This window comes from Pseudonaja textilis, chromosome 2 (assembly GCF_049901715.1).
Source record: "Pseudonaja textilis isolate UNSWEBS1 chromosome 2, rPseTex1.2, whole genome shotgun sequence".
In the NCBI taxonomy this organism is placed as follows: Eukaryota; Metazoa; Chordata; class Lepidosauria; order Squamata; family Elapidae; genus Pseudonaja; species Pseudonaja textilis.
Genome location: NC_141991.1, coordinates 70,175,685 through 70,188,329, shown reverse-complemented (window position 1 = coordinate 70,188,329; position 12,645 = coordinate 70,175,685). Strand labels below are relative to the sequence as shown.

At 34.3% G+C, this 12,645-nt stretch overlaps 1 protein-coding gene across 1 annotated transcript in view; it reads left to right on the top strand.

Moving 5' to 3' along the window:
- GALNT10 (polypeptide N-acetylgalactosaminyltransferase 10) overlaps window positions 1–12,645 on the top strand; it is a 62,457-nt gene that overhangs the window by 12,538 nt on the left and 37,274 nt on the right. The window contains exons 2-4 of the mRNA XM_026696653.2: window positions 9,410–9,512; window positions 11,116–11,254; window positions 11,848–12,014. Coding sequence (XP_026552438.2) covers window positions 9,410–9,512; window positions 11,116–11,254; window positions 11,848–12,014 — 409 coding nt within the window. The remainder of the gene's footprint in view (window positions 1–9,409; window positions 9,513–11,115; window positions 11,255–11,847; window positions 12,015–12,645) is intronic.

Below are 12,645 nucleotides of genomic sequence, written 5' to 3'. Positions count from 1 at the left end.
GGTTATTAAGCAAATCATCAGTGGATCTGCAGTGTTTTAAGTGAATGTCATTGCTGTTAAGTGAATCCAGTGTTTGCTTTGGGATGGATGTTTTTGCTGAAAACTGAAAGTGTAAAACAGAAAATGTGGCCACATAGCCACAGGACACTACAAATGGCCATAAATGCTGTTGCTAAACGAGACGTTAAGCGTTAAAATTTAAGTCGAACTACAACATAATTACTACCTGTAATTATGTCTAATTCTCTGCTAAAGGTAATGACAGGATGTCAGTCGTTTTTTGCACATTTTCTCCAGTATATTACTATCAAAGCCAAGTTTTACTATAGGCATGCTCGTAAACTAGGAACTTAATCCAGTATCAGTATGTCAAATATTTTGTTCCCTGCATCTCACTAATTAGGAAGCATAAACAGTGTATGTCTAGAATGTATGTAGTGAATATTTACTAAATGTTTTAATTTAAAATTAAGAAAGATACCAGAGTGAATTTACATTTTAATGGATTGTACCTCCTGGGGTTTTACAGAAATCAAAATAAGTTCACACATGCAGCATGAAACAATTAATTTTCATAAATCCCAAGAATCTCCAAAGCATGAAGAGCATATTTCAGAGTATTAAAATTTATGGAGAAATAGAATATTATGCAGAACAGCCAATGGCGTCTGGGTCAAGGTAAAAACAATAAAGACATTGGTACTAATACTAGCTCATCATTGAGTCTGCACTAACCCATTATATTTTAATATTTAAAAATTCAGCTGTACAATATAGAATTAGGTTAACATAAAGGGAATTGCTATTGTGATTTATATTACTTCTATAAGTATCCTAGGTAACAGCCAGAATGATACTCGAGAATACAATATGATTCTTCTTGGCTCTGGTCTTCCTGTTTTTCATATCAGCAACTAAAAAATGTAGATAGTGTTTGGATTATTTTCCCACTTTAATATATCTTCAAAATTGCAAAGTCTACAGTTTCGATATAAATGAATGTTTAGAACTTCTACTTTGGTCGGGAAGAGCTTCTTCCTCATGATAAATGCTTACTAAAGTTTAAAATTACTAGATGTAAATAAAACTTCACTGAAGAAATAAATACAAATGATGTAATAAAATGAAATACAAGTAGTCCTCAACTTACAACCACAACTGAGCCTAAAACTTCTTTTGCTAAACAAGACAGTTATTAAATGAATTTTGCTCCATTTTATGACCTTTCTTACCACAGTTGTTAAGTGAGTCACTAATTGCTAAGTTAGTACATGGTTGTTAAGTGAATCTGGCTTCCCCATTGACTTTGCTTGCCGGAAGGTCACAAAAGGTGATCACGTAACCCCCAGGATACTACAACGATCATTAATATTTACCAGTTGCCAATTATCTGAATTTTGATCATGTGACCATGGGGATGCTGTAACAGTCGCTTTTTCATAAGTCCATTGTAGCTGCAAATGATCACTAAATGAGCATGAGAATTTCGCCTCATTGGGAACATAATTCAGTACAATTCTAATGTATTCACATTTTCATGTTATTTCCTTTCTATTGCCTTTATCCTACACTAGCTGTCAGAGTACTGAGTAATTTTTAAATGTCTTTTAGGCTGCTTGTTGAGGGAAGCATTTGTTGAATATTTGCCATACATATATACCCGTGATGGCAAACCTATGGCACATATGCCACAGGTGGCACACAGAGCCATTTGTGCTGGCTTGCGAGCTGCAGGCAAACTTACCTTACTGCACATGTGCACACCTCACAACTGATTTTTGGCTGGTTTGAGGCCTTTTTCGGCCTCCCAAAGGCTTGAGGAAGGCTTCTGCAGGCTTCTACAAGCTTTGTACGCTGAAATCTAGCACCATTTCGTCACTTCCATTTTTTTTGGAAAAACAGGAAGTTATGAAACGGGGCTAGATTTCAGCGTACAAAGCTTGTAGAAGCCTGCAGAAGCCTTCCTCAAGCCTTTGGGAGGCCGAAAAAGGCCCCAAACTGGCCAAAAATCAGCTGTGAGGTGCAGTGCAGGTAAGGAGGGAGTGGGGGACTGCGCGCATGTGTAGGGGACATGGGGCATGCATTGCCTTCTGGGTGCTGGCATGCGAATGCAAGCACACACACAATTTTTGGCACAGGCGCCCAAAAAGATTAGCCACCCCTGATATATACTGTATCTATGTGCCCAAGCATTTCTGCTGTCCAATGACTATTCTTACTCCTATTAGATTTCCTTTTCAAAGACAAAATCACCAAAAGATCTTTAATATATTATGTGGTTGAAATAAGTAATTTCAAGGTTGCATATAGGAAGTTGGGTTAGGGGGAACCCTGCAAAGAACCTTATGGCAAATTGATTCCGCATCATGCAAGAAAGTTACATGGTTGTGTCTACATAGTCAATAATTAAACTCTATTTGAGGCCAACTTAAAAGTTAAGCTATACTTTGCCTTAAAGTAACCTTTGGAATTAATATTGTGCATTTATATGTACTAAAATACCTGTTGCAATTTTCAAGTGAAGCCCTAAAGTAGGTTTGAATTATGGTTTTATTGGTGGTTGAGGGTGGCACAGCTTTAAAGTCATCTGATACATGCATAAATGCAAAGTGAATTAAGCAAGAGATTTCTTGCTTCCTAAATCTGCTTTTTAGATATTGTGTTACAATCATTTCAATATGCTACTTGATTATTGACAGGAATAATTAAAGATCTAAATTTTTTCTGGAAGAAGAAACATGGAATTTTGTTTCTGGAAAGGTTACAAGTTTCGAAAAGAAAGATTTGTAAATACAAGTGGAAACAGTTCAGACAGGCTCTACTTTTCTCATCCACCACTTTTTCTATATCTGTATTCTTTACCTACATAACATCTCCTGAAAGGTTTAGTGCCCTTTCTTTAAAAAAAAATGAATCTATTTTTGTACTCTACACAACATCCTATCTTGATAATTTCACCTCTTTTCGATGCACTTGTATCAGTGCATGTGCACACTTCAGAAACTAATTGATCCTTTCTTCAAACTTCTGGGTCGAGTGCTTTAATGCATCCCCTGCTGTTTTCAGAGTCTCCCTGGCAAATTCATCCAGCTTGAATCATCCGTTAGGAAGAAACCCTGTTTTCTTAATAAGAGGTTGCTTTGTGAAAAAGAATAAAAAATGGGAGAAATGTTTGAAGGAAATTATGAACTAAAATTTGAATTTCCATTACTATACTATTTTAAGCTTTAAAATGGTGTATTAAAATAGTGTAGTAATGGAAATTCAAATTTTAGTTCTTGATATAATTTGAGACAAACATGCCTTAATGTTTCCGTGAAACCTGCTAATTATCAATTATGTGTCTTCATGGAACTTTGCCTCCCGGACCCTAGTAATTTGAACAAAGGGTACAAATAGCAGCATCTCTTCCAATATCTACTTGTTTTGGCATTGATACCTGTTTCTCTTGCTTTTTTAATTTGCTTCTTTTTTTTTAGTCCCCTTGAGGCTGTAAACCTTTCTGTGAAGAAAAGAAAAGAAAATACGTATTCCTTAAGAACATCTACCAATAACATTGGGTGGTCAACCTTGATTTATTCCAGTGAGTGATTGCACTTCAGCTGACAGTTGAATAGAGGACCATTTGTGTCTGTTTGTATAAACAGAGTGAAAACAATGGGATAAATATTCATTTATATAAAAAATTAAAAATTTTATGTCTTGATCACATTTAAATGCATGAACATAGATCAAGAAACAACTAGGTAATTAATAATTATTAAACTGAAATAAAATCTGATTTTTATTTTTATTTTAATTTCACATTTAACCAGTTTAAATATGTATGTCAGAGCTGTTTAATAGGGATTATTTCAACAGTGGCTCAGTGTTCTATGCTGCAGCTTAAAATTGAGCATAGTGGGCATTTTTAAGATCTCTGTCTTAACTAAATTAAGTCAATATGATACAGGTAACATGGGTGCTATTGAGAGAGAGAGAGATTGTACTTCTACTTTGCATACTCAAAAAATGTGGACTTATATCTATCTAGCTATACCATTGAATGGCTAATTCAATAACTGTAATAAAAAGATGCAGTGTTGAGATAGGGAGGAAAGTGGGCCAAGGCCAGAAGCCTCCTATTCTAGGTGTTTCCTTCCATACAGGGCCATTATTACTAGTCATACTATACATTCATTATTAAGTAATAGTTATTACATTATACACAATTATTTACAATGCTCTCATACTGCTAGAGGATTGTTATCCTGAAAATTGAAGTACAAATTATCAGAAGAAGAAATAGTTGGTGATAGTCCTAAACAGATTTATGAAGGATTTCCAGTTGAATTTAGTGGGCTTTTATCAAACAGAATTTTTACATATAAATGGATAACATCATACAAAGTAGCAATCTTTATATTTTGTATTATCTATCTTCTAAAACTCTTGTGTCTTTTTGACTGACTGTAATCTTCATTTAGGCAAAATGGTGCATCATAGTGCAGCAATCTTTGAACCAAAGTGTCTCAAATACACTAACTTATAGAATGCTTCTAAAATTCAGAACCTATGACTTCAATCCAGTGGAATTGAAATTTGACAAAGTTGAGGCTATTTCAATATTGCTACGCTATTGCATTATTATATTGCCATAGTCCGCTCCGGTCATAATGATTTCTGACACTCCCTGCCAGCTTCCTACAAGGAAATCAATGAGGAAGACGACAGGAAGTTGGAAATCCCTCCCATTCCTGCTGCTTTTTTGCCCACCCATAATCATTCTGTTTCTCTGTTTAGGCAAGGAAATATCTTTGAAACGATAACCTAATGAGATACAAGTTGTCACACTTGTGGAATGTTATAATCATTTAGAGAAGCTCAAACTTTGGATATAGTATGAAATTTTTGTGATAATACTCCAAAATAAGTTGGTGTTAAACTACTATACCCAAAGTGTTTTTAAATAAGTACCATGTTTCTCCAACAATAGGCCCCCCCAATAGGAAGACCCAGCATGTTTTCTAGGCATAAAATGAAATTAAGCCCCTCCTCCCAAATTTAGGCCTAGTTTGAAACATGAAAAATTGGGGGGGAAGGCAGGGGGGAACTTGCCATTAGGAGTGCCCTGCGGGCAGCTACGCCTCACCATCAGCCGCTCCTAACACCATGGTGGAGCATGGAGGGTTCCCTTATCCCTCCCTTACCTGGGTCAGGCTGGTGGCGTTGGTGTGGATGTCCGGCAGCGTTTCAGCCGCTTCTCAGGCCTCTGTAGCTTCCACGGCTCCCACCGGTGCTGGCACCTCTCTCACCAGCACCGTCTCCAACAACAGCATCTGAGTCATTCCCGCTTTTCCCCCATCCCCGTAACAGGAGAAAAAAAAACATTTTGAGGTACCGGGAGCGCTGCATGCTGCGTTTTGGTTTAATCTCGAGCGGCTGGGTGGGCATGAGAAGAGCCAAGTGAGCATCTCTGCTGCTGCTACCCTTGGTGCTCCAGCCTCAGGCTCTGCAAGTTTGCAAAAGTCCCGGTGCGCAGCCCGTTCCTGCATTCCAAGCGCCCAGGCCAAGCTGCAGCTGTCCCTCTCTCGCCAGCGCCGTCTCCAATAACAGCGGCAGCAGCAGCGGGAACCGTAGAAGTGTTTCAACTGCTTCTCAGGTGGGGGAGCTGCCTCTGTAACTTCCATGGTTTGATATTGCTGCATACTTCTATAACTTAATTGATTGCTTTTCTATGGAAGGAATTGTTCTTGTTTACTGATCAGAAGCACTGGATATTACAGTCATTACTGTATTTAAAAACAGTTCAGTATATTTTATAGGAATATAAGGTTTTGCAATAATTTAGTAAATGCATGATGAGCTAAAAAGAAAAATCCACATTTCAAATCTGTTTTTGTTGTATTATAAATCATTTTCCAGAATTGTTGTGACTTAGAATGATGCCACCAAATGGGAAAGAATGATCCAATCTGGCTACAATATTTTATTTCCAGTAGTTTTAAGAAAACAAATTGTCTATTTTAGCAATCAGTACTAGAATAACAGACAATCAGCAGAACATCTTATACTAATTTTCTCTAATACTAATGGTAAAATTGATACTTTTCTATTGATATTCCGATTGTAGCATATTAGTGGTGTATTCAGTTTCTGTATTACGTAGTGCTTAGTTTATTCCCTTTCTGAATCCTCCCTCACCAGCCATATAGACAAATCCCAATAAATTACCTGAGTTTTGTATGATTAGTTTTTTTAATTAAGTCAAATTTCATAGCGTTCTACCTTGCTTTTGCAATTCATTTAAGAACATATAACTGTTCAATAGATATTTCTGAAGAGAATTTCAAAGGACTTTAATTTTGTTTTATTAATAAGTAAATCTTGCAACCTCTATGAATTATTATCCCTATACTGGTAAAATTGCTGTGAATGTTCTCCTTCATAAAGTTAGATATTTCATATTGAAGCAAGAGATGATAAACCTCTTATCCTATTCCTTTTTTAAATTTTTTTAGAAATTCTAAATGTTGCCGCTTTCACTTGTTTCTCTTCTTCAGAACCCACTTTCCTCATAAGTTTTTTTTTCACAGATATTTTTGAAGCTGCATAACACATTAAATTCTTTATATCTGCTATTAAAACTATGCTTAAAAAGTGTGATGTACATCAAATAACGGAAATCTTGATTTAACCAACATCTGGCAAACAAAGAAGACCTATCTATATTAATTTTGAAATCAATAAAGGTTCTTAAGAATCTCAAATAATTAAGTGCATACTTGCTCTGTGTGGGGATTTCATATTATTTAAAATAATTATACTGTTGATATTACAGTGGAGTCAGCTTTCTTTGAGAGATAATTACCAGAAGAGCAACAGTGTTGAAGAGTGCACCAGCTATAGGGCTTCACACTCAGTCCTATGAAGACTTTCCAAACATTAGAATCCTGAAGTTCTAAGCCAATTCAACAAGATGCCCAAGTAGCTGAGATCTGGTGGGCACTGGCCTTTAATACTAATGATTTGGTATAATTGCTCTGAGAGCCAATTAAGCATCTGATTCCCAAGGATGTAACCAAGAATCAATTGAGAGGCGCTTTGGGAGAAAATAGAACACAAGGAAGAAATAGCTGGAGAAATAAAGAATCCATCCGATACAGAGGAGTAGAAGATTTTTTTGTGGGGGCGATCCAGAAAGGCAAGAAAAGTAAATCCTGTGTGAATTTATATAACCAGTGGGGAAACTAGGGTGGTTTGGGTGCAGATAAACTTGCCAAACAGCAAATTCAGGGAAGATAGCACATAGATATTTCTGGGCTGTGATTGAGGAGCAGAGGAAATCTCTGGGCACGTCAGATTCCTTTTGTGAGGCAGCAAATTTAGTATATCATAGTATTTCTTAACTTAGAAAACAAGTATTTTTTTTTGTAATCTATCACTGTTTATATTAAATGAAAGTATTGAAATAAAACATACCTTATTAATAACAGTAAAGAGTATTTTAGTAAAATAATTGTTAATAGCTAAGACATTGATTTTAAATTTTAATGGAATTGTACGTTTGCACATTGGAATATATCTGATTCATGCCTGGACTAAGATTTGTAAATAAAGGTTTAACTCAAATGTATGGTATTTAGTCTTGACTATAATGACAACAAAGTAGCAAAATCATGTTGAAGGGAAAAAAAACATTAAAACTAGCTTCTTGAAAATACTTGCAAAATACCTTCAGAGTTTGGAAATTATGTCGCTTTGCGAGGAAATTAATTAAAAAACATCTTCTGGAATATAAATTTAATCTTTATTTCAAATATAAATTGGTACATATCCAATCAACCCATCTCTTTTTTTCTAATTCATCCTTAGAATTTATAATAGTAAACAAGACAATGTATGCAAACATCCAAGGTTTACCATTAAAAAAAATTATACCATCCTTAACACCTACATTCATAAATATAATTCCATGGTTTTACAAACGTATATCTTTGATCTCTGGCTTATATTTTATGAGGAACAAATATTAAATAAGTGTGCTTTTCCCTCCTAGGATTGTTAGAGTTTTAATACCCTACATACTTGCAGGATCTTGACTCAAAAACAATAGTTATAGTGTAATTTTTATTTCTGTATGCTGTACTTGCTAAAAAAAAAGAAATTGGATTATATATAAGCCAAGACATTCTACTTTTGTATAAGGTGAACATATTCTTAATTAAATAACTGTTAAATGAAAACATTATGATTTTTTCCCCTAATTTGATATCTTATAAACCTATATAATTTGTCTTCTCTTAAAGATTTAGGAGTTATAAATTTAATAAATTATGATGGTTGGCCACATAGTCAAACGTTTAGAATGGATTTGGGATTTTTATACATATTTTTTTGTTGTTATTTTCAAAGGGAGCCAAGCTACATATGCATTCATCTCTCTCACAGCCCTCTATCTAATCATAGCATTGTAGGAGTAGAAGGGAGCAAAGATGGTCATTCTAGGTATGGAGCAGTTGTATTTTGGCTCTCCTCTTTTTTATGTCTTATACTCCCTTCTTTCCTTTGAGAAGAAGAAATATCACAAGCTGTAAATGTGTTTCTGCTGCATTTTATGACTTATTTATGGCAACAATAGCAGAAATGGCTTGTGACTATAAGATGAATCGACCCTTCTATGAGATGGTTTAGAATCATTTTCCCAAACAGATAGCAAGAAATTCAGAAAGTCTTCAAAGCCTTTATATAGAAACAGAATACCAAGGGTTACAGTTTTTAAAGAGATTATGCCTTCTCCAGGAAACCATATATATAGAAACTATAATTCTTTCCCCTGTTCTCTGTGAATGGCCTATGAATAAGCTTAGAAGGATATCCATCTCTACGTGAAAGGAATGGGAGAAAAAAAAGCTCTGAAGATTGTACAAGCAAGTGGAATTTTAGGATTTCAAAAATCATTTGTCGAATAATGTGCTCAAAATGTCATATTAAGACAGTAATTTTACAATATAATCTATAAGCTTTCGACTTTTTACAAATTCCCATCAACTAAGATAGTACTCCAAGTAAATAGTAATATTACTGATTCATGCAGTGCCTAGTGTTAAATCACTTTTTAAAGTTGCCTAAGAAAGAATATGTTTTATCAGGAATCAAGAATATCCTAGTGTAGCTATAGAGGCAGGTATATGAAATAATATCTTCATTAATGGTATCTAGTGAATTAATAGAGTGTGGTTTGAAACTTGAAACCCAGAAAATAATCACTTTTTTATTCTGGAGTTCTTATATGAAATATCAAATAAAATATTACAAATATTAAAATTTAATAAAACATAAAATACAACTTAGAAATGTGGCTTATCAGATATTCTGTATGGATTTTGTGTGTGTTTACAAAAGTATAACAGCAATCATATTTTTAAAGGGCTTCCATGCAAGACAAAGGAATGAAGCTTACCTTGGTAACCGACAAAGAAAAAAAGATTGGCATGACAGAGAGGCTATAAAGAATGATTTGCAGAGAACAGGTCTGTATAACTCACTCAGTCTTAATTCATGAAAGCAAAATAGTACTAAACGCAGTATGCTAAGTGAATATGTGCATGTAACTCAAAAGAAATTACCATTGTTACACTTTTTTAAAAAAAAAATCAGCAAGTCTTCGGCAAGTTAGTAGCCCAGAATAGAAACTGAACAAGACTTCCCTCCGTCCCTAATGCTTTATGTCACTGACCACAGACAAAACCCCCACAGAGCCTTGTTTGTTCCAGAAGACAGGGAAAATGTCAAACCAAGGTTCTCATTGTTTTCAAGTTTTGGAAATAACAGCAAAAAGCATGGCATAGGTCCCTAGGAAGCCATTTCTGTATCTGCTTTTGTTAGTACTATCCCGTGTCTAACTAGTTGAATGGAAATGCAGGCATAGTGGACAAGGTAGCAGGAAAATAAAAAAAACTAAGCCTATAACATAACATTTGAAAAGAAGAAAGGAAATGGTAAACATTGTTAAGCAAAACAGTGATAAGCAGATATTTCAAAACAATTTGTAACAAACCAACATGTGCCTCTTGTATCTCCATGTTTCAACAAATAAAAACAGTGTGGAAATGCACCAGCTGTGCCAGTAGTAAACTCTAGTAGTAACAATTCTAGATTTGACTCTAGTACTGGAAAAGAGACAGGTGATAAAAAGGACAAAAAATATGAGTGAGGCTACAGTAGCCATGACAAAAGCACTATTTTAGTCTGAAAGTATAATATATAAAACAATCACATCCAATTTAGTTGTGTTGGTTTTAATAAATGTATTTAGTGATAAAGAAAAAAAATTGGGTGATGCATTAGATAACATAGAGTAAAATGATTCCCATATGTTTGTTTGTTTTTTAAATAAATGATTTGTCTCCCTTATGTGCTATAGCAGGAAAGCAAACAAATGAATGACATTTCAATATTGTGGTAGAAATTAAAAATGCATGATCATTTGTCAAAATGGAGAGGAGAGAGGGAATTTCATGAACATGGTAAATGGTGCCTTTCTTCTGGAACAGTATCTCCAGGAGGTTTGAATTTTAAATTCAAGGCATTTTAAATATGCCTTGAAAATCTGACTTTTTTTCCAGATTCTAGGTGAGGGAGGGATAGTGCATCCATCTGAATAGAATTGTGTTTGGTATGTTTGTGGTGTGTCTTTCTGTCAAGCTGTAGATGTTTTTTTAATTGATTTATTACCACCCAGAATCATTGTGAGTTGAGCAGCCTTATAAATTTAAATTAGAAATTATAAGGCATGTTGATTCATCAGGACAAAAATCTAATAAGTCTATTGTGACCTTTTTCAAAAGGAGAAAATTACCTAGATGTCTCTCTTTAGCATTATCCAATATTCATAAACTGTATAATCTGTTTCTTAACTAGAGAGTTAAACAATTTGGGCCGTATTATTAAGAAATCTCAGCTGCAGTCCTAGAATATAGCATAACAAATATTGCCTAGAGCTTTGACGAATGAGAAAGCTGATAAAAGGGCTTCTTGGATTTTGAACATGGATGAAATTATTGGTCTGTTAAATCTGTGCAGTTAAGATATGGAATATTTTAAGATTACTCCTTGCTTTGCTTATCTCTGCAGGAAATGGAGAACAAGGAAAACCATATCCTATGACTGATGCTGAGCAAGTAGACCAGGCATACAGGGAAAATGGTTTTAATATTTTTGTGAGTGATAAAATTTCTTTAAACCGTTCTCTACCAGATATACGACATCCAAAGTAAGTATAGAATTTTCTTCTGGTTGGAAGTATGAGTTTTCTTATTTCTATAATTTATTTTCCTGCATTTTCCCTTAAATGCCATTCCAGCTAACATTAACATTTTTGTTGTCAAAGTTAGTTTCAGTTGATATATTAAATATATCTAGTAGCATGACAACTACTGTTACGCAAAAAAATTAATGTAAACAGTTTCATGTTTGAAACACACCTATTTGTATTTTAAACATTCTATTTTAAGTGTGAAACAAACATATTTTACTTGAAATACTCTTTCAAGATAAAAGTAGTCTGAATATTCAAAATTGCCTATTCCATATTTGAGATGGAGCAATTTGCAGTCATTATGGGGTGTTTCAGATAAAAATTTTGCAGATTGCTGGTGGTGGGTAAAATTCAATAACACAAGATATTGTGTAAATACACCAGTTTCCACGGTTATCAATCGTTCTTTATGAATTGAAATAATATGCTGCTAGTAAACTGGATGTTTAATATTTACATGAGATAATAGAAGTGATTTCTTTAGCTGCTGGAGCAGTGGTAGTATTTTATAAATACTGATCAAGATGGTAATTCTCTTCATCTTTAAGCTGCAATAGCAAGCTATATCTGGAACAACTTCCCAACACCAGTATAATAATCCCATTCCACAATGAAGGATGGTCCTCACTTCTTCGAACAGTGCACAGTGTTCTCAATCGCTCTCCTCCTGAACTGATAGCTGAGATTGTGCTGGTAGATGATTTCAGTGATAGAGGTACATCCAATGTATATTATATTTGTTCATACATTCATGACTCAGCCAAAGCAATGGTATATACTGAATTATTTTGCACATGTAATACATAGAATACATTTTAATGTTGGGTTTAGAGTGCTTGCTCTGTTGTTTTTTAAATATTAATGCATCTTATGTGCCACACTTACTCGTTTTTTAATGCTAAGAAAAACATTTACTTGAATTTAAATTTTTTTTAAAAGACATGTAGAATTAGGTAAAACAGATGAACCATGAAGAATCAAAATTTCTGAATTAGATAATTATATGTGTGTTTTCATGGGCAGTTGTGTATTGAATTATATATTGTAATTTAACATAGTAAATGGTTTTTCTAATTTTGAGGAGTATTGTTTAAGAATCTCATTGGATCAGGACAAGAACACATATAGCCCATGTTCTATGTGATAGATAGAATGTTGACAAGAAGAATTATATTCCTTTTCTTCTATTATTCAGCAGCAGCTCATATTTAAGTAGACCTTCATGAGCAAACAGCCATTAAGATCAGTGATCATTGGTAGCCCAATTCTCCATGAATTTATTCAGTTACCTTTCTAATTTTATAATATCATGTTCCATAGATTAATTGTGCATTATTTGTGGATGT